A 27,618-nucleotide genomic window follows, 5' to 3' on the forward strand; every position below is an offset into this window, starting at 1 on the left:
TCGCAGTAAACACGTGGTTTACAGGTCCTTTATAAGCTATACAGTATTATAGGACTCACTCGGTACTATTGAATAGTTTCTTTCCACCCCACCTGGCACCGAGATGCCAGTGCCCCCGCCACCTACTTCAAGCAAACAGAGCAATTTGCCTTAGTCAAGGCACCTGGCACCGAGATGCCAGTGCCCCCGCCACCTACTTCAAGCAAACAGAGCAATTTGCCTTAGTCAAGGCACCTGGCACCGAGATGCCAGTGCCCTCCGCCACCTACTTCCAGCAACCACAGCAAGTTGCCGTAGCCGGGACATCTGGTAGCGACGCCAGTACCCCCCCGCCGTTTACTTTCAGCGACCACAGCAAGTTAACTTAGCCAGGGCACCTGGCACATCGGTTTCGCCAAATTCAACGCTGTCGTTAAACCCATAAATCCTACCTTAATTTTGCCGATCATCAATCACCAGAACTCCATCGTTGATAACCTATCCTCCCAAGCCTGCCAACTTTACACTCGTCAGCTTCAACGACCTGCGCAACGGGCAGGCAGCCCTGCTTTCTTAGGAGGGCTTCTTTTGGGGGTCTGCAAGGACCGGGAGCCGCGGTGGATCCTCAACTAAGCCTTCCCCAAACCGCTAAAGTCTCATCCTGGCTTAATCTCCCTCAACCATTCCTCAACACTCCAAATAATCGATGAAAGTTCACCCTCGGCTGAGGCGGGGTCCTAGCTAGTGAATGGAGTATAAAACACATTTTGAGGACTTTGTCTCTGCTGACAGTGAGGTCTGTGGATTATCCAGGATCACAGAGGCATCTATTTGTTTTGTCATTTTCATTTTTCAGTGTTGTGAAAACCAGAAATTGAATTAAATTGGCCCCCATTGTATTGAGAAATTCCAGAGACTTAATAAAACCTAGAAAAATCCAAATAAAACCGGTGCTTGGCGCCACTTGAGGTAAGTGAGTATTAAAACAACATACCCTCCGGAGACTGACTTCCGGTATGCCCATGGAGTAGTTAGATGCAGAGTGAAACCGCGCTCCCAGATATATCGCAATATACCCACGGAAAAACTCGAAAATTCGATATTTATCAGTGAAAGGGGTAGATGAGTGGGAAAATAATCACCAGAAGCCATAAAAGAGAAGAAAAAATGCCAAAAACTCAAGATAAAGGCTCCTCAGCGGTGAAAGCTAACAACATCGAAGCAGATCAAGCTAGCAATCAAAGTGAAGCAGCTGAAGGCCGGAGGAGCCCTGGAACGAGCATAGATCCCGGTGACATAATTAAGGCGATAAAGGAGCTAAAAACTGATCTCAAGGGGGACAACGACTGCCTGAGACAGGACATTATTCACATGGGACAAGAAATTAACGGCAAACTTGACAACCTGGTGACGGAAATGCAGAGTCTGTCCGACCGAGTTGGAGAAGCGGAGACACGCGTGGAACAGGTGGAGGGTTGGGCGGTGGAGGCGACCGGAGCGATCTGCACCTGCCTGGAACAGCAAAGAATCCTGCAGCAAAAACTAACGGACTTAGAGTCCCGGTCCAGGAGAAACAACATGCGCCTCTTTGGAGTGGCAGAGGGAGAGGAGGGAAACCCGGTACCACAGTTTATCGTTAAACTCCTCAGAAGTGAGCTGCCATTACCACAAGAATTGGATTTGAAAATACAGCGGGCTCATCGGTCCGGGGTGCAGAAACCCGAAGCCCCACCGAGACCTATTATTATCAATTTCCAGGAGTTCACAACCAAGGACATGGTACTGAGAGAAGCTTGGAAAAAGGGAAAAATCCAACTGGGCAACAGAATTCTATACTTCGACCACGACTATGCGACTGAGATAGTCAAGAAACGCAGGGAATACAATGGGATAAAGAAAGCGTTAAAGGAAAAGGGGATTCGTTTCCAAACACCATACACGAATATACGGATTCACTGGGATACGGGGACCCGAACATACACTAGTGCACAAGAAGCGCAGCGGGAGCTGAAGAGACGCGGTTTTCCCGTGGAAGAGCGGGAGACTACCGAAGGAGAGAGCAACCTGGAAACACAGCTTCGTGATCTATTGGGATGGCAGCAGGCATCGGGTCGTCGGGAGAGAGGACCAGCTGCGGCCCAGAGAGCAAGGGATAAACTCCAGGAGTTCCAGAGGGGACGCATCGAGCAAACATGAACGGAGACGCAAGCTGCACGACCCGGTATGACTGTTACAATTCTGAGACTCTCAACAGGATTATGATATATTTGCATTTTGGCTTTATACTGATCACTATGTGTCTGGGAGTGACGGGTTAATTTTTTCATGGGTTACGTTGGACTCACAGGATGGTAGAGTTACCGCTGTTTGACTCATCAGCCATCCTTAATGCAGGGCCCTCTCCCAACGAGAGGCATCACCCTCGACCCACCAACGGGGTCACAGTTGAGGAGGAGCAAGAGCCTCCTTTTCGATTGGAGGTCTGTTTACTTTTGTGTTTCACAGTTGATGTTTTCAAATTCGGACTTTGTTTTGGGGGGCAACAATCTCATTTATTATTTGGTATACGTATGTATGATAGGGTCACATAACTTGAGAATTATCTCCTTAAATGTGAATGGTCTGAGTAATCCAGTCAAGAGGAGTAGAGTGCTAGCAAAAATTAAAAAGGATAATACACAAGTCATATTTCTACAAGAGACACACATGTCGAAACAAGAACATAATAAGCTGAAAAGGTTTGGGTACTTAAACTCTTATTTCAGCTCTTGTAAAAATAGTCGAAAAAGAGGAGTAGCTACTCTGATTTCCAACTCTCTTAACTTTGAACTGATTAAGGAAAAGGGAGACAAAGAGGGCAGATATATAATAGTCAAAGGAAGGATAGATAACGTTCTGGTCACATTTGTTAATATATACGCCCCTCCAGAAAGTGATAGACAATTCTTTAAATTACTATTTGATACAATAACTTCTGAAAGTGAAGGAAATTTAGTCTGTGCTGGAGATTGGAACACAATTCTAAACTACTCTATCGATACAAGTACAAAAAGACATAAATCCCATCGGTCAAAAGACCTCAATACTTTAATTAAAGAGATAGGAATGTTCGACGTTTGGAGGAACCTCCATGCACTAGAAAAAGTCTTTACTCACTATTCAGCTACTCATCAGGTGCACTCCAGATTAGACTATTTCCTAATGAACACTACAGACAGACATAGGGTGAAGGAGTGCTCAACAGGATCAGCAGATTTATCAGATCACAATGCAATCTATTTAACTATTTATTTGAATAACAGACCGAAGAGTACATTATGGAGACTAAATATTAGCATTTTAAATAATGAGACCGCTCTAAATGAGATTAAGAAAGAAATTGGTGACTGCATAAAAGATAACAACAATGGCCTGGTAGGCCCAACCATCATATGGGACAAGGTTAAAGCAATAATGAGAGAGAGATTAATTTCAAGAACAGCATACTTAAATAAGATGAAGAGGACAAAATACGATGAATTAGAGAAAACATTGAGAAAACTAGAGAAACAACAACAAAAAGATGGGGACAAAGGATTGTCAAACCAGATAAAAGAACTAAAAAAACAAATAGAGAACATCTTGAATGACGAACTAGAAAAGAAATTGAGATTCACAAAACAAACTTTTTATGAATCGGGCCCGAAAGCAACAAAAATCTTAGCAGCACGTCTCAGGAAACAACACATTATTAATTCAATACACAAGATCAGAGACCCTTTAACTAATAAGATAACCTACGAACCTGAAGAAATCATAACATTTTTAAAGATGACTACGAAACTTTATACGTACAGCCTAAGATTGTCAATGAAGATAACATTAAACAATACTTGTTCATCATTAGATCTTCCTTCCATAGGAAAAATACAAAACGACGAATTAACTGCCCCCATCACAAAAAAATAATTGGACTTGGCGATTAGTAAATTGAAAACAAATAAATGCCCAGGGAGTGACGGTTTTCCGAATGAATGGTACAAAATCTTTAAAGAAGACCTCGCCCCTGTATTGCTAGAATCCTTAAATTGGGCACTCAGCAAAGCTGAAGCACCACCATCATGGAAAGAGGCCGTGATATCAGTCATCCCAAAAGAAGGTAAAAATAAAGAATGTTGTGAATCTTACCGTCCAATTTCTAAAGTCCCTGACAAAAGTCTTGTCGCTTGGGTACAAGTTGACCTTAAGTGCCCCTCAAATATATTTGTAATCAATTTTGTTTTTTACAAGAAATTTCAATCCCAGCATCTTTTGAAATAATGTTTTGGTGCCAAACGAAACTGCTGAAAAGCATTCTAACGTTCACAGCTTGGTAAAGCCCACTGAGTCAGTTTTTGCAAAGACAAAAGTCTTGTCGCCTTGTCATATGATGCACCCAATCCTAGATTACAGCCTCACCTCTGATCAATAATTGATCAATCAATTAGTGGGTGTGTATAAAAAGAACCCCAGCACACCAGACCTTCACATCAACTGCAACTTGACCTCTGACAACATGCCTAAGATTCACCCTGAGACCAAAGCGTTGATTATCAAGAGGCTGAAGACCAGATCCACTGCTGAGGTTGCTGTGGTGGCCCGTTCTTGATTCCTCTTCCTCTGTACTGGGCCACGTTACGGGGCTCTGTTTCTGACTCACACGTTGAACCGTCTAAATAATGACTCTTGCAGACACTGCTTTCTTTGCCGTCACTTGATTGATTTTATTTTCTCTTTTGACAAATTGAACAGCAAAATATAATCTGTTAAACGTGAGGTCAAAGACTGTCCCGATGCCCCGTTCCACACAAAGGAAAACCAACACTCGAGACTCAGTCCCACCCCTTCCTCTTATGCCAGCTGATCCTCATCTGGTTAATCACGGAAGTTCCTAAAGAAAAGTAATTATACAGAATCCAAAATGTAATCTTCGTTCATAAATTAAAGGAGTCACACAAATATATTAGCAAAAATGAGAAATTATGATTTGTAATCAAAACTAAAAATATGGCTCTAACAGTGGCTGACACCTTCAATGTGTCTCAGCGTCAAGTACAAAGAATAAGAAAAAGATTTGAACAGACTGGAGATGTTTTTGACAAGCCCAGGTCCGGCAGACCCCGCAAGACAACTGCTCGGGAGGACCGTTTGTTGGCTCGAAAATCCAAGGCCAGCCCCTTTTCCACTGCAGCAGAGCTCCTCCAGGCCTGGTCACCTCAAGTCCCCGTGTCAACCAGGACAGTTTGTAGAATTCTGTCTCAAAATGGCCTCCATGGTCGAATCAGTGCCCAGAAACCAACACTAAACAAAAGGCAATTAAAAAAACGTGTGGCATTTGCCAAGGCCCACAGCCTGCTAAAAGGATGGACGCTGGAAAAGTGGCAGAAGGTGGATTTCTCAGATGAATCTTCGGTTGAATTACATCACAGCCGCCGCAAATATTGCAGGAGACCTACTGGAGCCCGCATGGATCCGAGATTCCCCCAGAAAACAGTTAAGTTTGGTGGCGGAAAAATCATGGTCTGGGGTTACATCCAGTATGGGGGTGTGCGAGAGATTTGCAGGGTGGAAGGCAATATCAATAGCCTAAAATATCAAGAAGTATTAGCTACCTCTTACATTCCCAACCATAAAAGGGGTCAAATTTTGCAGCAGGGTGGTGCTCCATCGCATACTTCCATCTCTACATCAAAGTTCCTCAAGGCGAAGAAGATCAAGGTGCTCCAGGACTGGCCAGCCCAGTCACCAGACATGAACATCATTGAGCATGTCTGGGGTAGAATGAAAGAGGAAGCATGGAAGACGAAACCAAAGAATCTTGATGAACTCTGGGAGGCATGCAAGACTGCTTTCTTTGCTATTCCTGATGACTTCATCAATAAATTGTATGAATCATTGTCGAACCGCATGGATGCAGTCCTTCAAGCTCATGGAAGTCATACAAGATATTAAATATGGATCTCACAGCACCACTACTTAATTCACTGATGTTATGCAACATATTTTTGTATTTGAAGTAAATTATTTGTTCAATTTTCACATTACTCTCTGTAGGCGACAAAACTTTTGTCTTGCCAAAATCTGACCTTTCTGTGTTCATTAAATGATCAATCTTTCTTCAGTGAAGCAAATTTATTTTAGTATATTAAACATAATTTGGGAGGGTTTTAGCTTTCATATGAGCCATTTCTAAAACCAATGGATTAATTAAAAGTCAGGTTATAAGCTGTTTCTACAAAATGGATAAGTGACAAGACTTTTGTCAGGGACTGTATATTGAATGTAGATTATAAACTGTTTACATCTATAATCTCAAAAAGAATTGAACACTTTCTACCCGAATTAATAAATGAAGATCAGACAGGGTTTATAAAAGGTCGACAAACACAGGATAACATCAGACAAACCTTACACATTATAGAACAGGCTAACAAACAACATCTAAGTGCAGCTCTGGTCAGTCTCGATGCGGAAAAGGCGTTTGATAGAGTCAGCTGGTCTTTTCTGTACAGAGTGCTAGAGAGTCTGGGTTTTAATAACCAATTCATTAGGTGCATACAATCTTTATATAGAGACCCAACCGCTAGAATAAAGATCAATGGCCATCTGACAGGTAGTTTTAAGCTGTTTAGTGGCTCTCGCCAGGGTTGCTGCCTTAGCCCCTCCCTTTTTGCAATATTCATAGAGCCTCTGGCTCAGGCTATCAGACAAAACAAAGAGCTGAAAGGGATCAATATAGCAAAGGAGGAACATATAATACGACTTTTTGCAGATGACATTATTACCTGTCTCCAAAATCCCAACTCAACAATTCCCAAACGTATGACAATTTTGGCTGACTATGGTCGGATGTCGGGCTATAAACTGAACATTACAAAAACACAGTTACTCTCTCTTAACTACGTACCAAGTAAGGCAATTAGGCAGAAATATAAACTGAAGTGGAAGCAAAATCAATAAAATACTTGGGAGTGCTAATCACTCAGGAAATTAACAAAATATATGAAACAAACTACAATATAATAAACGATAGGATACAGAAAGATATAACAAAATGGTCAACACTAGTACTGGACTTTAGTTCAAGAATTGAGGTGGTGAAAATGAATGTACTGCCAAGGTTACTCTACCTCTTCTTATCATTACCAGTCAGAATCCCAGAATCTCAGTTTACAGCATGGGACAAACAGATATCCCGGTTTATCTGGGCAGGAGCAAGGCCAACGGTACAATTTAAGACACTCCAAATTGACAAAGAAAACGGAGGACTAGCACTGCCAAATCTCAGAGAATACTACTACATGGCCCAATTGAGGTACATTGTTTATTGGTGCTCCCCGGCATATCAAGCTGGATGGAAACACATTGAGGTAAATCTGGGTCAAGCTCAACCTCATGCCAGGCTAGGTGGAAAAGTATATACTGACCAAAAGGGAGAAAATTCCATCTTAGAAGATTCACTGAAAATTTGGAATGAGATAAATACAAACTGGAAGGAGACAGTAAACTTCTGATTTGGCCATCTCAGACCCCCAGGTTTAGACCTGGACTGATAGATAATACTTTTGTACGCTGGAGAGAAAAAGGGATAACAGCGGTATGTACACTCATAGAGGGAAAAACTTTTAAAACTTTTGAAAAACTCAAAAGAGAATTTAATTTAGAAAATGGGGACCTGTTCAGATATTTACAGCTAAGACATTTCTATGATACAGAAATTAAAAAAGGGGTTTCATTGGAAGGTAATGAAGTGATTGAAGTGTTGACAGGTGCGTACAAACAAACCCCCTCAAAGTTGGTCTCCAAACTGTACAGGAGTTTACAAAAACGAAACGGAAGAAACACACTATATGTAAAACTGAAATGGGAAGTAGAACTGAACGTTGAACTGTCGAATAGTGATTGGCATTCCATGTGTAGAACGCAACAAACATCCACCAGCTCTAGAAGATGGAGGGAATTCGGATGGAAGAACTTAATCCGCTTTTTTACAACACCCCACATAAAATATAAACAGTTGGGCAAAGAGCAGCCATGCTGGAGACAGTGTGGGCGGATGAATGCTAACCACTCACACATTTTCTGGACATGTATAAAAATACAAGCATTCTGCATGCTTTGATAAAGGACTCCTCGTGCCTTTTGAAGAACTGAAGAGAAAGTATGATTTGCCCAGTAGAACTTTCTTTTGTTACCTCCAGTTAAGATCCTTTTTGAGAACCAACCTGGGCCCTGGAATGACCCTACTTGTGTTAACTAACATGGAAAAATTGCTTCACCAGGGAAATGTGTACAAATTTTTTTCTAAAATGTACTCCATGTTGCTGAATGAGGGCCCAAAACCAGGACTACACAGATCCAGGATGAGATGGGAATCAGACTTGAATATAACAATTGATGAAGAACTCTGGTCAGATTTGTGCCTGAACAGTTTATCAGCAACGGTTAATGCCCGGTACAGACTTGTTCATTATAACTTTCTTCATCAGCTGTACCTCACCCCACAGAAGCTACATAAATCCAAACCTGAATTGTCAGAAATGTGTTTCAGATGTGGTATAGAGGTCGGCTCCTTCCTACACTGTACCTGGCTTTACACAAAGGTGAGGTCCTTTTGGTATGACTTTTGTAATACAATAACTAAGATCACAGGAGATACCTTTCCATTAGATCCTGAGCTATGTTTACTGGGAAACTTCACAACTCTCAAGAGGTGTTTAACGAAGCTCCAAATTAAACTTGCAGAACTTGCTTTATGTGGCCAGGAAATGTATCGCAATGACATGGAAGTCTGATTCCCCCACTCTCATCGACAAATGGTCTGTGGAAATGAACAGTTGTATTCCTCTTGAAAAGATTACATATAGTCTCAGAAAGAGATATCATTTATTTTTGAAAATCTGGCAGCCTTATCTGGAGTACATGGGTACAACACTAACAGTACCACAGGACTAACTATTTAGAGCTCTGATTTACAATATACACTGTGTCATTGCAGTCTCTTTGTGCTGTGTCACTTTATGCACCAACCTTTTTTGTTGTTTTCTTGTTTTGTTTGGGTGGGGGGAATTACTTATTTGCTTTATTTATTTACTTAATTTTATTTCCTATTTGTGTTTTTTGTTTGTTTGTTTTTTTATGTAACTTTTTGTAATGTTTAATGTACTGTGTTCTGTATGCTCTCTTGCATTCTTAAAATACTTGGAAAAATAAAATATTCCAAAAAAAAAAAAAAAAGCATTCTGGGACAGAGTTATTCAGACTCTGGAAGAGATTCTAGGCTACAAGATTCCTAGGGACCCCCGGATTGTGTACCTGGGAATGATACCTGGCGACATAATTCAAAAAAAGGACTTCTACCTCTTTAAAATCTTGAGCTTGTAAAAAGGCCATCACAATGAGCTGGTTGAAAAGTGACCCTCCAAGCCCAGGACAGTGGCTGGACATTGTGGAGGAAATATATTCTATGGAAAAATTGACTCTTTTTCTAAGGATCAAAGTAGGGATCCACGATCAACGCTGGAGAAAATGGACTGTTTACAAAGGAAAAGATGATTAGTGTTCTCAGGTGACCTGAAAAGAATAGAACAATGTTTGTAAAGAGTGAATGGTGACACCCTTTTATTTTATTTCCTTTTTTTTTGTCTATTTGTTTGTTTGTTTTTTGTCATTGACGATGTTTTGTCGCGTTTTTTGTTCAGTGCAGCAGCAACTGAAAAAAAATAAATAAATAAAAAGTTTAAAAAACAACAACGTACCCTCCTAATAGCCATCCTGTACATTAACCTCTGTTCTTAACTTCTTAACGTTGTTTTTCAACCAATTAAGAGTATGAAGGAAAGGCTTCAATCACAAACATACTTGGAAGGCTGTAGCTTGTAATTGATGGGTGCCTGACAACAGGTGACAGAACTCTATCTTTCTATTTCTGTCTCTTCTCCCTTCCGCTCTCTGTCTGCCTGTGTCCGTTTGAGCCTGAAGCTAAAGCCGGGCTGAGAGCTTTTGGTTTTAATTGAATTGGATAACCTGTGTCACCAGCTTCATCTGTTAAATATCACGCTGTTCTCATTTGGCTTGCTTGTGCTGCCAAATTCACTGATAAGGAAGTCCCAGTCAATGTGTCGGCGCCACCAGCCCAACAGATGCACTGCCTTGTTTTTGCTCTAGCACCCAACAGCCCTAAAATCTCCAAACGTTCCCCTTTCAAACATCTGTTCCTGGACCAGCTTTTAGAAAACACAGATAGTGATTACGCACTAATGTTATAATGACTGATTTGTGAACTGCGCTCTGAAGGAAATCTGAAGTCTGAGCATGTGTGGCGAATTCACAACAGGCTTGTTTTGCATGTGTGAATCTACTCGCCAAAGGTTTGGTTTTAAAGAGCTGTATTAATAGTGTAACATTTTACATGGTAACTCTTTATATTAAGGTACACATATTCACCATTAAAAAGTTGCATGTAAGAAGCATATTGGCTCTTTATTAGTCGTTATAAGGCACTTATCAATGCCTTATGCAGCATGACTATATTCTACTAGGTGTTGAAGAGTTCTCTCTAACCTCCTAATTACTGCTTCATTATATTAAATAAATAAGTTGTACATAAATTAGGATCACAAAATGATGAAGTATGGGCCTCATAAGGTGGCAGTAGCACAAGAATGAACACTTACAGTAATACATATGGTCTACTCTTAAGTAACATATGTTCCCCATCCTAATAGGAGGTCTTGTTCATAACTAATTCACTCGTAGTTTGTCACTTATTAACCCACACAGGTTCTCTTCTAAAGCTGCTTCCTCTTTACACTTAGTAAATCCCTTACAGCACACCACTATTGCTATTAACAGACTTAAGAGATGGAGGGCTATTGAGACGCACAGGTCCTATTGCCATTCAGTGGTAGAAGAACACAGTCAGTACGAGTAGAAGCCTTGAAGAAACTTATGAAGAAAATATTTTGATAGGCAAATCTCTGAAGGGGTCGATTAATAAAGGAGATATTTGTGCTTGTGCTGATTTTGCTCTTTCACCACTGAATGGGAATAGGGAATAGAGAATAGAGACGTGCGCTATAATGGATTTACGAAGTGTGAAGAGGAGGCAACATCAGAATGGTGAACCTGTGTGGGACTGCGTCTGAGCTAGGTTTACCTTATAAACCGACACAATACCTGGACAAAAGTTTACATTTTATAGTCTTAGTCTATTTTAAAGTAGACATTGAAAAAAAGTAATGTTTTAAGTTATTTAAAAACACAAATTACATTTGAATTATATTCTTTTTGCCATGCTATTATGTCATGTAATGTACCAACATAACACACTTAATTTACGTCACGTTTGTAACGTACTCCGCTCACGTCATGTACGTAGCTTCTTAAAAAACGCGATGTTACTCACTTGTTGAAATCTATCAGAAACCCTGCATGTGCATGATGACGCTAAAGGGTTGCCCAGGGCATTCAAAAGTGATGCCAAGCGGTCCTGACCAAGCGCCATGTGATGAGTAACAACGTGTCGCAATGTCAAAGATCTGAAGCTCATTGTACTTGCTGTGAGTAGCGCCGGTTATATGTCAAATCTAAAGTTGTAAATGAACAGTTCCACCGAAACTGTAAAGAAATGTGAGGTGTAGAGAAGATGCTGGCTCGTTTTATTTCCCTCTTGTATTCTTGGTGAATCCAGCCCACTGAATCCTGCTTTGGGAGCATATTACTAAGACTGCCTGGATGAGCTCAGTGCACGCTCTGCATCATTTATCAGAGCTAAGTTATCTCCGCTGAGGATACTTTCTTCACATTATTAGTGTTCCTGCTTGGACAGATTCATTTCAAACAGCTAGCAAGGGGAACTAAACAGCTTGCAAAATGTAGTTTAGACATCTGAGATGACATTTATTGTTTTACAAATGATGTTCAAGTATCAAGTATTTAACTGATTCTAAAGAGAGAGTGTCTTTGTTTCCTCTACAGGGATGTCAGAGGTCACATACAGCCACAAAAGGCCGGCGTTAATGTCTTACCAAGCACAGCAGCTGTATATAATACATATGTGAATATATATGAATTCAATGAAAAGGATTCATAGCAGGGTTAAAAAAAGACTAAATTAGATATCCGTTTTGTAAGTATACTGGTGACAGAGTGAAACATCCATGCAACAGATAACACAGACTCACCTCGTAGTAGCTCTGGACAGCATTGATGAAGGCCTCATCAGCAACGATCTGGGTCTCTCCGTTGAGGAACGCCTGGAAACGCTCTTTGACCGTCTGCAGATGCTGCTTACTGATCTGATGGAGACATAACAGCAGCCAAAGAGGATATAAGATATGAAACTTAAAAACTCAGTGTACTCTGCATATTATATTACCTGAACAAGGGACTGAAAAGCTATTACGGTGGTGTTCATTTAGAATGGATTTAGTTTAATTTCTTAAGTTTCTTAAGTTTTTACTTTATTTCTTGACTTTAGACATCTTAAATATTGATCTTTAAACCCTTTTCATGTCCAATCACCTGAGCATTCAAAGTGCCTCCTTGTTCATCCAACAGGACATGAAACAGTTTGCTAAGGCTCATAGCACACCTCTTAACCAAAAGTACTATCACATTTAACTAAACCCAACTGTGCTGTGCTGTGAGCTCTTATTTTGAAGTTTCTGTTTTGGAACTCCAGTGTCCAAAGAGGTTGTCTGACTATGTGTCTATATTCCAGTGCTCTTCTACAGGTAGTTCCCAGTTACCATCTACATCTCCCCATCGACACAGTTATATTCAACATGTGCAGGCTCTGACGTGCTATGATGGAAGTTACCCAGTGAACCTTATCATAGGTAGAACTCAATCCTCCTTCAACAAAGACATTAGCACTAAAATGAGATTACCAATAAGAGCCTCCCTCCCTGCTTGCAGACTCCACATCCATTGGCCAGTCTCCGTCCGCAGCCCTGGTAACTGTTACCATGGCCACTGCAGCAGGGGAAGCAGTATGAGATTACAGCTTCCATAATGGGGGTCAAAGGTCACAGTTCAGATTAACTACAGTGGAGCCAGCTGTGTGCAGATGTGTATCCATAATATATCGGTTGTGGATCAGTGTGTTGTCTCACTTGGTTGAAGAACTGAAAGGAGTAACATATCTTTAAAACTCTAGTGAAGGGGTCACTGATAGGCGGACCGCGGTCCGGATCCGGACCCAGACGCCGGTGTCTGTGGACCCTGGACCTACAACTGATAGATAATTGAGAATTATTACATTTTAACGGAGCGCTTCTCTTTTAACTGGCACAGTTTTTCTATCCTTTATGACTCGTTCCGCAGTCCAGGAGACACACCGACCAGTTACATGCGTTGTAAATCACATCACGTGATGCTGCTCAGCCAATCAAATATGTGTATTCTGATAAGTATCGCCCTCAACTCGAGTGAGGTTTACACACACACGACAGAGAGACCCAACAGTCGGAGACCAGAGAGAGACCAGAGAGAGCAGAGAGAGACCAGAGAGACCAGAGAGAGACCAGAGAGAGACCAGAGAGAGAGCAGAGAGACCAGAGAGACCAGAGAGAGAGCAGAGAGAGACCAGAGACCAGAGAGAGACCAGAGAGACCAGAGAGAGCAGAGAGACCAGAGAGAGCAGAGAGAGACCAGAGAGACCAGAGAGAGAGCAGAGAGACCAGAGAGAGAGCAGAGAGAGAGCAGAGAGAGAGCAGAGAGAGCAGAGAGACCAGAGAGAGACCAGAGAGAGACCAGAGAGAGCAGAGAGACTAGAGAGAGCAGAGAGACCAGAGAGAGAGCAGAGAGACTAGAGAGAGCAGAGAGACCAGAGAGAGAGCAGAGAGACCAGAGAGAGACCAGAGAGAGCAGAGAGAGAGCAGAGAGAGAGCAGAGAGAGACCAGAGAGAGACCAGAGAGACCAGAGAGAGACCAGAGAGAGACCAGAGAGAGCAGAGAGACTAGAGAGAGCAGAGAGACCAGAGAGAGAGCAGAGAGACTAGAGAGAGCAGAGAGACCAGAGAGAGAGCAGAGAGACCAGAGAGAGACCAGAGAGAGCAGAGAGACCAGAGAGAGACCAGAGAGAGAAGAGACACCAGAGAGAGACCAGAGAGAGACCAGAGAGAGAGCAGAGAGAGACCAGAGAGAGAGCAGAGAGAGACCAGAGAGAGACCAGAGAGACCAGAGAGAGACCAGAGAGAGACCAGAGAGAGACCAGAGAGAGACCAGAGAGAGACCAGAGAGACCAGAGAGAGACCAGAGAGAGACCAGAGAGAGACCAGAGAGAGACCAGAGAGAGACCAGAGAGAGAGCAGAGAGAGAGCAGAGAGACCAGAGAGAGACCAGAGAGAGACCAGAGAGAGCAGAGAGAGCAGAGAGACCAGAGAGACCAGTGAGAGACCAGAGAGAGACCAGAGAGAGCAGAGAGAGACCAGAGAGAGACCAGAGAGACCAGAGAGACCAGAGAGAGACCAGAGAGAGACCAGAGAGACCAGAGAGAGACCAGAGAGAGACCAGAGAGAGACCAGAGAGAGACCAGAGAGACCAGAGAGACCAGAGAGAGACCAGAGAGAGCAGAGAGACCAGAGAGAGACGAGAGACCAGAGAGAGACCAGAGAGAGCAGAGTCTTTAACCAACAATGAACAGACTGTTATCGGTTCATTCTTCCTACGGAGAGTTTAAAACCTGAATGTCTCATATATTCAGAGACCATGAGGATTATTAAAAGCAGCAATGTGAAGTGCCACTAAAGAGACAAAGCACTAATCTTTTGAGCAAACCTACCCACTCACATCCACAATGAAGTCACAGATAATAAATGATCTAAGAGCCCAATATGATCAGAATCCTAACTCATGACTTCACTGTCCAACAATGATGTTACCAGAGAGGATAGAGCTGAAACAAGTGGTTTAATAACACAGAGAAAGTCCATGAACACACTCTTATTACAAAATGATATTATATTATATGTTTTCTTGGTTGACATCACTTCATCCTGAATGAACTGAATATAAAGCTGCAGGACAATTCAGTGAAATTAATTTCTCTAAAATGTAGTACTTTATTTTAAGATGCACATTTTTCAAAAGCTTTCTGTCATTTATTCTTAAATGCAGCACTTATTTTACTTAAAAGGAGAAAAGAGCATTGATTTATTATTAGAGTATGTATTATTTATAATCCATCCAGTTCAATTTGAAATATTGTTGAGATATTATTCAATTGAACTTTATTTGATTTGACAGCCAGTTGTTGACATTATTGTGATGTTTATTATTGAAAATTCTGTCTAACTGGACCTCGTTGAACTTGATTGAATACCCCTGGCCTAGCAGCTTCATTCATTTGCAGATATTCTGTGACATGGCTTTAGTTGACATAGACTAGTATCAGAGTACCAGGCACCCTTAAGAATTCTCACCTTTAATTTAAGCCTTATTATTTAAACATGATACCAGCAAAAGGTCTGCCTAAAATCACTTCTACAGGGAAATACCTCCAATTACCACCAAGTCCAGTACATCTCTAATCCAGTTTACAGTGTCCACATGGTTTTTAATGTCTCAGATCAGTCCTCATGCTTTGTACACTCCACCATCCTAAACTCCGCCCAACAGAGTATTACAGCACACAACTCACACACCTTTAGTTTTGAAAGACCACCCTCATTATTCACAAGACTCTTAAAGGTGGAGTGTCAGGACGATGACGACATAGGTCATTTTAAATGTTCCTGGGAAGGACAGTCTCTGAAACGTGTAAATTGTTAGAAGTTAAGGTGTGGATGGTCACTGTGTGACCATTGTTGGGAATAACATAGCCTCAAAAAGGGGGCACCAATATGTTGGGAACGTAAAGGAGCGTGTTTGGGTTATCAGCATCCAAGAAACTAAATTCTTGACATCAATAGAATTATTAATGTCAGTAACAATTATTAATGATTATTAATAATAACGGGGCACCACCCTGCGAACAGGGACCAATAACCAAACGATAAAACTAAGTCTCATAATTAGTATTCACTCACAATGTCAACAGTCTGAGTACTGTTACACATTCAGAGTGAAAGTGAAGGTTTAAGTTCGAGCACAGACCACATATACAGCTATTACCATAATACACATGCACAAAGTAATCACAGACAGCTGCTCTTTAAAATATAACAGAGTTTATTACGTTCTAATACTAATGATCTAGTCAACTAATATCTAAACTAACAACAACTATACATTCATGAGCACGCTATCTAAAATCAACAGACGATTGAAAAGAGGAGGGGGGAGTGTGTGTGTGTGTGTGCGTAAGGGGGAGGAGCGAGGGAACAGCTCAGCGACGTATGACATAGATGGGACGTGGTGACGTCTCTCATGCGTGAGACTCAAAAATGGCGGATAGCCAACAGGAGACCCGGCGTCTAGTGCCGGTAGCCGTTTAGCACATAGCTACATTAGCTCAAAGCTATATGTGTGTGTGGATTAGTAAAAGAGAAGGGAAAGGAACAAAATTAAATTAAATAAAACAAGAGATTAAGATTCTTCGCGCCGCGCGGGAGTACGGAAGATTGCTCTCTCAGCCAGGGGAGCAAGAACCGCGACTCTTTGTCTCAGCCGGCGGTTTTGACCTCCTGAACTGATGAGAAGCAACTTCGACCTCACGAGGCGGCTAGCTCAACACAGATCACGGTAGCATGAAATACACTAGCTTCTCCACAACCCCAACGATCTCAGCGACCGTTAGTGTCGGCGATTATTAAGCATACACCACGTTATAACAATGAACAGTACCTTAAGCACACAAACAAGATAAAATAAACACAAATGAACCCTCTAACTCTGCCCAGAATCTATTTCGCCTTACGGTACGATGCAATCGTGGTGATTGAGGAGGGTTCTTCTGAGCTTCGTTGGGCCCAGGCAGCGCGGCTGCGGGCCGCGGGAGGTGTTCTCTCGGTAGGAGAGAATCGCTGTCGTCTGGATAAGGGATTTTCGCATCCTTATGTCCGGAGCAGACGAGGCGCTTGGTGGAGAGTGGAAGTTCTCTCTCTCTCTCTCTCTCTCTGAAGAAGTCTTGCTTCTTCACTTCTGCAGGAATAAAAAGGGGTTCGCTTCGTGGATACGAACAAAGATAAAATAGACAGTTTGGTGAATTCGGCCAGCGAGTATAAACTGTTAGACCTAGGATTTGGTTGAAAAGGGAAACAACGTTGGTGTGCTCCCTAGCTCGACGGAGGTCGAAGGGAAAAAGCATTGAGGTGGGGGTTGCAGGTAGTTTTGTAGAACAGTGGCTGAACCACAGGGGTCCTGGGGTGTCTTGGCCCTCGGCCAATTAGATTGCAGCGCTGCTTTCAGGTAACTTCAGGAACACATAGTTTTTGGGGGGAGGAAACTCACACCCTAATGTGAATTTCTTCAGAGCTGGGGGGTTTGGTGCTCAAACTACAATCAGGATGAAACCTTTGCTTACAAAAGCGAAGGCCTGACTCTCTTTGTTCGACAGCACATGTCGAAGCCATATAGTCAGGTCCCAACACCATCCACCTTTTTTCTACAGAGCCCAGTAATAAAATGGTTAAATCATATTAGTTGCTTTTAGTGAGCTGATATCAAAGTAACTGATTGTGTTGATATTGTCTCATATCCATCACAAGCCGCTGAATTAAATTGTATCGACAATCGTATCATGGCAGACTTTGTGATCTCAGCATCTCATATTGTTGGATGGTGATTTACGCTCCCACTGCCAGTGTGCTGCTTGATACCTTATCTCCACAGACATGCACCTGTTCATCCCACGAATGAATGAATGAATGAACAACAACAAGCATCACTTAATTTTACTTCCATTTTAATTCATGAAATAAATCATCTCTATTGAATACCATGCAACTGTGGGTTTCACTGTCATGGATCTTCCTGTCATAATATATTGAATATATATATATATTTATACAATCCATTGGGAGCATTACAAACGTATGCTGTGCTCAGACTAACAGGATAACGTGACAGCTCCAAATCTGCTCGGACCAAATCCAAACCAAGGGTCCAGGGATAGAATAGGTCTAATGCTCAACAGAACTGTAAACTCTTTCAGAAAGAACTTGTGGCTCTGTGCTCGATAGATAGATCTGCCTCGACACACGAGGGAAGTGAGTATCTGAGGTTTACGTTCGGACAAGGCAACAAGGTTTTCTCTTGCAAGATGAATTGAAGCTGTGCACATGCTTGGCTCACAGGCATCGTTCACACATGCTGTGGTTAACACCAGATGCTGTTCAGCTATCGATGTCTAATCACATGCGGTTTGTAAGAGCATGTCTATGGAGACCGCAGGGCTTTCACAGGATGCTAAGTGATAAGTCATTTGTGCTTTATTTGTAGTATAGAAACGAGAGAGCTGTTGGAAAAACTATTGGAAGTTGCAAACCAGTATTTACTTCGTAAGCCTGCAAGTGCACGTGCTTCTTGTTGAGTTCATTGTTAGTAACTAACAGTTTGTTCCAGAGAAGAGGTTTTTAAACTGTGAGATTCCTCACAGTCGGCAAACAATGGGTGTGGTGAAAGGTACCGGGGAATAGCAGGGTTCTAAAAACTAGGGGCCCGAGGCCCCCGCTTTGCCACCACCTCCTCTTTCCAAAGTAGCGGCTTGGTTCAGCAGTCAGTCTGGTTCTCTCCTGGGCGACTGGATTGGCAGCAGCACGATGAAACTAGCTCACTCGCTTGCTAGAACGTTAGCAGGTATGCTTACTATGAATGAATGAAGCAGACTAACAGCAGCTAGCGGATTGAATCCTACTTGCACGCTTATACTTTGGTATTAGTGATGACTTTTCTAAGACCACAGCCCCCACGGGTCTTTTACCAAATCTTACATACTGATTTTAGCAGCATTTAAAGTGTGATTCAGTTATTGAAAACTGTGATAATGATTTAAAATGATACTTACAGTGTTTAACCTTATAGTAATGTAAAGAATGCGCAATTTTGACTGTTTACTGAGTGATGTCCTACTTTTAAACTGGTGGACTAGTAGAACAAGTTAGTTGTTTGGAACATCGCTACAGAAAACATCTGTAAGTCAGTTAGGTAGTTTGACAGCCGCTCAACAACAGTCAGCAGTTACAGGCGGCACCACTGGCCATGACACACAGCTCATGGCTCATGGCCGTGTTGGGACCTGACCATGTGGCCTCGCCATGTGCTCTGAAACAAAGAGATTGGGCCTTCCATTTTTGCAGGACAACCTGGATTTGAGTTTGATAAGCAGTGTTGCTAACTCCTCAGTAAGGAAAGTAGCTATTGGCTGTCCAAAAAGTCGCTAGAAGTCGCTAAATGACGTCATCGCCTAATTTGCATAATTGTAATGAGCGCTGTAGGAGAGAGGCGGGAACAGCGGCGGCTTTGCGCATGCGCGATTCATTTGCAGTCTGGACACGGAGAGTGTGGGTCTCCTCTTTCTGCAGCTGGGACTGCTGCGCGAGGGGCTACTGTGAGACTAATCACCTTTGAGTGCTTTGGGGCGGCGGAGGAGCTCACGGCAGCTCCCGCGTGCCGAACGGTACGTGCTTTCACGTCAGAGTCAAAACACCAGAAAAGTCCAACAACACCAGAAAAAGTAGCTAGATTTGTCGCTAGTAGCTTTTGACAAAAAAAGTCGCCATGAGGGTTTGGAAAGTCGCCAAGTTGGCAACACTGATTCAAACCCCCCAGAAAGAAGTTCACATCAAGGTGTGAACTCGTCACGCAATGCAACACTGCGATCTAATTGGCAGAGAGCCACAGACTCCCCAGGACCCCTGTGGTTCAGCCCCTGTTTCTATAAAACAGTCTTGCTCCCCCTCCTCTATGCTCATCCCGCTGACGTCGAGTCGGTGCAAAGATAGCACACGCAGCGTTGCAGAGTTTTACCAGAAAATCCAAAGTCTAACAGTTTTATATTCGCTGGACGAATCTACTGGACTGTTTGTTTGTTTAGTTTTGTTTGCATCCTGGACGAGGAAGCGAACCAGTTTCCTGCAGAAGTGAAGAAACGGACTTCTTCAGAGAGAGACAAGCGCATTTCTCCCCTCCACCCAAGCCGCCGTTGTTCCAGCCGTAAGGACGTGAGTTCCCTTACTGAGCCGAAGGAAGTAACTCTGTATCACAGCGCTGCACGGAGCAAGCTGAGTCAGCCAAAGACTCAGAAGCATTGATCACTACGATTTCAACTCATAGTGAGGCAAAGAGAGTCTGGGCAGAGTTAGTTATTGTGTTTATTATCTTGTTTTGTGTTGCTAGGTTACTGTCATTTTTATACCGTGGTGTATGCTCAATAATCGCTGAGATCGTTAATGCTGTGTATTTCAATACTGCCGCAATTCGTGTTGAGATGGTTCACCGCTCGTGGAGGTGGAAGTTGTTTCTCATCAGTTCAGAAGTCAGAACTGCGGCTGTGCAATCAAAGAGTCGCCGGTTTTATTCCTGTAGCTGAGAGAACAATCTTCCGTACTCCACCGCGGCGGATCTTAATATGTTTTTGGAGGACCTTTTCGTTTTGTTTGCTTTCTCTCTTCTTTTACGAACCCACACACACACATAGCTTTAAGCTAATGGAGCTACGGGGTGCGCTAACGGCTTCAGACACGTGTAGGTAACGAGGTCGCTATTGTCTACCGCCATTATAGAGCCTCGCGTTATCTTGTGGTCTCGCGAGACGTCGCCACGTTTCAAATTACGTCATACGTTGTCTGAGCTGTTGTCTCGCCCCTTCCCCCCCTACACACACACACACAACATGCAGACACACACGACCCCCCCTTTACCATAGTCTGTTGATTTTAGATAGCGTGCTCATGAATGTATAGTTGTTAGTTTAGATATTAGTTGACTAGATCATTAGTATTAGAACGTAATAAACTCTGTTATATTTTAAAGAGCAGCTGTCTGTGATTACTTTGTGCACGTGTATTGTGATAATATCTGATATGTGGTCTGTGCTCGAACTTAAACCTTCACTTTCACTCTGAATGTGTCATAGTACTCAGACTGTTGACATTGTGAGTGAACACTAATTATGAGACTTAGTTTATAGTTTGGTTATTGGTCCCTGTTCACAGGGTGGTGCCCTGTTATTATTAATAATCATTAATGATTTAGTTTTCTTAAATGCTGATGACTCAAACACGCTCCTTTTTGTTTACAAAAGCAGTGACAGCTGTCTGTTCCTCTATGGCAGGGGTCTTCAACGTTTTTCAGGCCAAGGACCCCCAAACTGATAGAGATGGAGCAGGGACCCCCGACTACATATATTGTATACAATTGTGTTTTATACTAAATGGGCCTAGTACTGTGTATAAACATACCTCTTTATTGTGCATTCAATACTAAGCTATTCAAATAATACACAGGTTCATATATTCATGTTTTTATTTTAAACATGTGCAAGGTACAGTGAGTAGGGAGGCCGTGACACTGCCATTTATAAACACACCTTGTCAGCTGATACCAATGCCAATATCAACATTGTCTGTTAATTGCATGATAATCATGCATACAAGCTATTCAAATTAATGTTTTCATTTTAAACATAAATGTGGAAACCAAAATGAGTGATGGCCCATTAGTGCCACTGCCATGCATAAACATACCTGTTATCTTGCATACAATACTGAACTATTAAAATAATGGACAGATTCATGTTTAGAGAAAAAAAAAAATTAAATTTTTTTTAAAATTGTCTAATTAATTACCTCCGGACCCCCTAAGGGCCGCGGACCCCCTGTTGAAGACCTCTGCTCTATGGGCACGCTGCAAACAAGAAGTGCCTCTAGCTAATTATATAGCTGGTAGAGGAGTACAAGTACCTGGGTGTCTCCATCGACAGCAGACTGAACTGGAAGACCAACATCAACGCTGTGTACAAGAAGGGGATGAGTCAACTCTTTTTCTTGAGGAAACTTCGATCCTTCAACGTGTGCAGCAAGATGTTGGATATGTTCTACCAGTCTGTTGTGGTCAGTGCACTTTACTTCACCATAGTCTGCTGGGGGAGCAGCATTGGAGCCGGAGGCACCAACAGACTTAATAAACTGGTTAAGAAGGCTGGCTCCATCATTGGCTGCAAACTAGACAATCTGGAAGAGGTGGTGGAGAGGAGGACACTGAAGAAACTATTATCCATATTGGATAACCTGGACCACCCTCTCCACCACCTACTGCAGGGACAGAGGAGCACTTTCTCCAACAGACTCATCCAGCTCCGCTGTCACAAGGACAGATTCAGAAAAACATTCCTGCCCTCTGCAATAAGACTTTATAATAAAACACCTCGGGCCAGATCATCGGCCTTCACATGACTATAACAACGCTACACGGTTGTTGCTTGTTGTTGGTGATCCTTGCTCTACTGTCCAGGTTGTTTAGTTACGAGTTAATACCACTCTATTCATGGTACATACTGTTCATTTCTATTTTTCATTCTATTTATCTTATTTTTTATTAATCTATTCCTTCAAATTCAATATCTGCTTTGTTATTTTATTGTACTGTATATATTGTGCATTCCATAAGTTATATTTTACTCTGTAAATTGCTGCTGCTACAAACTAATTTCCCCCTGGGGATAAATAAAGTTTATATCTATCTATCATCTATCTATCTATTTAATTCAGCATACTGCATAATGCTGACAATTTGCCAAAATGTGAACAAATGAAAAAAGACAGGACTCACAGCGTAACTCACTCAATATATAGCAACATTACACTTCCTGTCTACAGCTCCCAAAACATTATTGGTACATTTATGTAGTTCCAAAGTTTAGAGCATGATTAAACCCCAAATAGAAATAAGACAAAGAGTATTAACGGGAGTGGAAAACTCACTTTTTGCAGTTTTTATGTGACGTTAGTACAGACACATGTACAGATATTTGTGTTGAAAATTCTGGATATAAGACAAAAAAACTACATTTTATGCTTTTGAGTTTTGTCTGGAAAAAGCCATATCAGACTTTGCAAACCCCTGGTACGTTACTACTTGGCTCCTACAGGCCAGATTAGGATGAGATATGATAGTTATGATCCTCATATGATCAGGCCTAATATTGAACTTCTCTGTAGCGCCACCAAAAAAGGTCTGATTTAAAAGTTGTACCCCCACAACTTTAGTAAGAGCCAAGATGTATCAAATGATTGACTGTTATCAGTGCAATGTATAATGACACACACATAGTGGTGCTGTATGCAGCGCTTTCTTCCACAAAGCATTCTCCCCTCATGGTTTCCACTCTTGGCTCTTTCCTGAAGATATCGTTCCACTCCAGTTGTGCATGTTAAGAGGCATCTGTTCTAATGTAACGCTCTGTTGCCACTGCCACTCCAGGGAGAAGAGGACAGGAGCATTCCAGAGAGGGGGAAGAGAGGGACACCACAAGGAGAGAAGGGAAGGAATGAACGAGGGGTGAGTAATAGAGAAGGAAACAAAGGGAAAATAGAAATATGGATCGGAAAGATGAGACAGCTTGTCACCAGCTAGACAGACGCCAGTCCAGTGTTGAGCTATGACAACGTGGTGGGAGGGCCAGTGTAGATGTTTATTAGACAGCAAGGATTACAGCCAATAAGCAGTGATGCCAATTTAGCACATGTTCTATATTTGACCACTTTCAAAACGGCACTAATCAATATTTATATATGAACAAAGGATCAAATGGCTTTACCTGTGTGAGAGGTGCCATGCATTGTGCCCTCAGCTCTGTGCTGTTCAGCTTCTCTCACTGTGTTCTGTTGTACTCAGCTTAGTCTCACTACTTTTGTCAACCTTGTTTCTAGACGTAGAAGGCAATCAGCACTTCTGTTCCCAGTGAGCAACGTTCACTGAGACACAAGCTTGGAACGCAGTACCCAGTTCTCCCAATACATGATTGAGCTGCAGCAGCTAGTTGATTAGTGGAGAGCCAGGAGGTGATGTCAGGATCTCGGCTCACTCTAGTTCAACAAAGAGTTATTGGATGCACAAATAAGGAGGCTAATATTTGTGTTTAAGTAACACTAGAGCACAGCAGGGAGTGAGATCATTGCTCTAATGAGGAGTTGATGCATTTCTATTTTTTTGTTTGTTTTTTGTTGCAGAGTGGAGAAATATGCAGTCTAAAGTACAGTAGTTTTGTGTTTTAACGTGAATTGTTTTTCAATGGTATGTAAATGTGAGAAATGGAGTGTTATCACAGAGGTATGGCAGTAGTTGAGTTTGATTGAGAAGAACTTTAAAATATGTGTCAAAGCATTGAAAAGTGCTTTTTTAGTTTTGATAAAGAGGATAGAGTTTTGAGAACAAAGATATCACATCAAAGGTTTGCTATGTTAGCGTGTTTCCTTCTTCTATTCTGCCTTCAGGGAAGCTTTGAAAACCAAAAATTTTTATTTGCTGCACAGACAGACAGACAGACAGCAGTGCAGTGTGTCAGCAGAGTCTGTGGTGTGAGGGGTGGATAGCCAGTTACTACTGCTGTGTGTGTGTGTGTGTGTGTGTGTGTGTGTGTGTGTGTGTGTGTGACAGAGAGAGACTGCAGCATGGTGTGTTGGTTGCTGACGGCAAATTCATATTATAAGTTCTCCAACATGCCATTTTCAGCTCTTGTTGGTGAATCAGTTATGAATATTACGTGAAGGAAGGGAAAAGCATAGAACTATATATGTTAGGGTGTAACGTACACAGAAGACACGGATTGGTTCATACCCGGGTTTAGGAGTCACAGTTCGGGGTGAGTTTGATACAGCTGATAAATTCATAAGAATATGTTCCTTTTCATTTACTTTGAGCAGCAGATTGTGTTAAAGACAGACACGGTCCTCTTGCTGGGTGCTGAGGTAGCATTTTGATCACTCGCAAATTTAATGAACTATTGTCACAAAACTAAGGAACATTTCAAATATATATATAAAGGCGGCAGATCACAATAGGCTATACAACTGAAAAGCATCTCCTGTGCTGTAAAACTGAAAATACTAAATAAATAGAGAAATAAAAATGAAACTGCAGCTGACTTGAATTGTTCCTCATCAACAGATTTAAAGAGGAGCACCTAGCCCAAAGGTTATGTCCATGGCCTAGGAAAGTTCAATCAATATTAGTGAACATGAGCTACTCTCTCTAAAACTGTGAGGGATGTAAGTTTTAAAGCTCCTAATTATGGATATAATGTGATACCGTATATTTACTTGTAGGAGTCTGGTCATTTCATGCATTAAGTGTCTGTGAGAGGGGGTTGGAGGAATGTGCTGGAGTGGGGGTTGTGTGAAAGTGGCTGGGAGAGGTGTGAAGTTTAGGACAATGGGGCATATGACAATGGGGCTTGTTGGACTTCAGCCAATCAATGAGCTGATCGATGAGCTGAGGAATGCAACTTTGGGGTGACAAAGGGTTTGAAGCTCTGGGGGATTTCAGATCTTCTGCTGGCCACCGAGGAGGCAGACCAGCCTCCTGGGTGGCTCGGATTGGATCTCACATTTCATTTTATATATAGGTTTGTTTTGTTATTAGTAGTGTGATTCGGTTAGTAACTGTCTATATCTGTTTTTATGCTTCTTGGATAATAAATCCATTTGATTTTTACTTTAACCTGCTGTTGTGTTTTGGAGGTCGATTGAGAGCACATGGCTGCAAGGGGGGGGATTTCTCCCTGTGTCCAGAAGTTATGGCCATAACAAAACCCAGAATCCAGAGAAGTAAGTCTCAAATTTGTGATGTCATCAAGTATAAAGTCTGAAGCTGCTCCATACACAATGAATGGGTGACAGAGTTTGTCTTATTTTCTATTGTTTTATTCTAGTGTTCTCAGTTGTGCAACAGAAAATGTATCCATATACTCAGAACATTCTGCTGGTTCTCTTAGGCCCTGTCCACACTACTCCGTTTCTCCTTGGATGCAGATTTGTCAAATAGAAACGATCTCCGTTCACACGGGAGTTTCAGCATCATTCTCGAGTTGATCTGCATCCACACGGCAGCCGTCGAAGGCGGACAGCACGTGACCATTAACGTACACTGGGCATGCGCGTGACGGTGTAAACAGGAAGTGGATTGCTTGCTTAGTTTAAAAAAAATAATACGATAGAGTAATAAAGTAGTCTTTAATAATGAAAGGTTGTATTTGATACTTAAGATCTTCCTCTAAAATCTCCCTCTATAAACTCAAACAGACACAGTTCGTGGAAAGTTTTAGAAGTTGTATTTTTCAGAAGTACTTACAGCGCTGCGGGTCTCTCGCTCTCTCTCTCCAAATTTACTTTAAAATCAACACTTACACGTAAACATTTACTAGATTATGGGTCCATCAATGTGGTCTCTCACTCGTTTCCTCCGTGTTGTTGATGTCTGTTCTCACTAGTAGCTCTGAACATCATGTCCGCCTAGCTAGCTTCTAAGCTAATTTTAACATTACCGCCAATGGAGAAATGCTAACCGCGATTAGCATTACAGCGCTGCGGGTCTATCTCTCTCTCACATCAAATTTACTTTAAAATCAACACTTACACGTAAACGTTTACTAGATTATCCATCCATCCATCCATTTTCCACCGCTTATCCGGGGTCGGGTCGCGGTGGCAGCAGGGCAAGCAGGCCGACCCAGACCTCCCTCTCACCGGCAACATGTTCCAGCTCATTCTGGGGGATCCCGAGGCGTTCCCAGGCCAGCTGGGAGATGTAATCTCTCCAGCGTGTTCTGGGTCTTCCCCGGGGTCTCTTCCCAGTTGGACGTGCCTGGAAAACCTCCAGTGGGAGGCGTCCAGGAGGCATCCTAATTAGATGCCCGAACCACCTCAGCTGACTCCTTTCGACGCAAAGGAGTAGCGGCTCGACTCCAAGCTCCCTCCTGATGACCGAGCTCCTTACCCTATCTCTAAGGCTGAGCCCGGCCACCCTACGGAGGAAACTCATTTCGGCCGCTTGTAGCCGCGACCTTGTCCTTTCGGTCACGACCCAGAGTTCGTGACCATAGGTGAGGGTAGGAACGTAGACCGAGTGGTAAATTGAGAGCTTTGCCTTCCGGCTCAGCTCCCTCTTCACCAAGACGGTCCGGTGCAGCGCCTGCTTTACTGCTGCAGCTGCACCGATCCGTCTGTCGATCTCCCGCTCCATCTTACCCTCACTCGTGAACAAGACCCCGAGATACTTGAACTCCTTCGCTTGAGGTAGGCACTCCGTCCCCACCTGGAGGGAGCAATCCACCGGTTTCCGGCAGAGCACCATGGCCTCAGATTTGGAGGTGCTAACTCTCATCCCCGCCGCTTCACACTCGGCTGCAAACCGTCCCAGTGAATGCTGGAGGTCACGATCCGAGGAGGCTAACAGGACCACATCATCTGCAAATAGCAGAGAGGCGATCCCGAGACCCCCGAAACTGACGTTCTCCGCCCCCAGGCTGCGCCTAGATATCCTGTCCATGAAAATCACGAACAGGACCGGTGACAAAGGGCAGCCCTGGCGGAGGCCAACACCCACCGGGAACGTGTCTGACTTATTGCCGAGAATGCGGACACAGCTCCTACTGCAGTCGTACAGAGACCGGATCGCCCGTTGTAACGGGTCCGGCACCCCATACTCCCGCAGCACCCCCCACAAGATCCCCCGAGG

At 42.7% G+C, this 27,618-nt stretch overlaps 1 protein-coding gene across 1 annotated transcript in view; it reads right to left on the reverse strand.

Moving 5' to 3' along the window:
* Positions 1 to 27,618, reverse strand: part of LOC142955479 (calcium-dependent secretion activator 1-like) — a 228,111-nt gene that overhangs the window by 127,590 nt on the left and 72,903 nt on the right. The window contains exon 2 of the mRNA XM_076097001.1: positions 12,183 to 12,296. Within this exon, the coding sequence (XP_075953116.1) occupies positions 12,183 to 12,296 (114 nt within the window). The remainder of the gene's footprint in view (positions 1 to 12,182; positions 12,297 to 27,618) is intronic.

Source organism: Anarhichas minor, unplaced genomic scaffold, assembly GCF_050575085.1.
Source record: "Anarhichas minor isolate MPS153535 unplaced genomic scaffold, ASM5057508v1 ptg000023l, whole genome shotgun sequence".
Classification (NCBI taxonomy): Eukaryota; Metazoa; Chordata; class Actinopteri; order Perciformes; family Anarhichadidae; genus Anarhichas; species Anarhichas minor.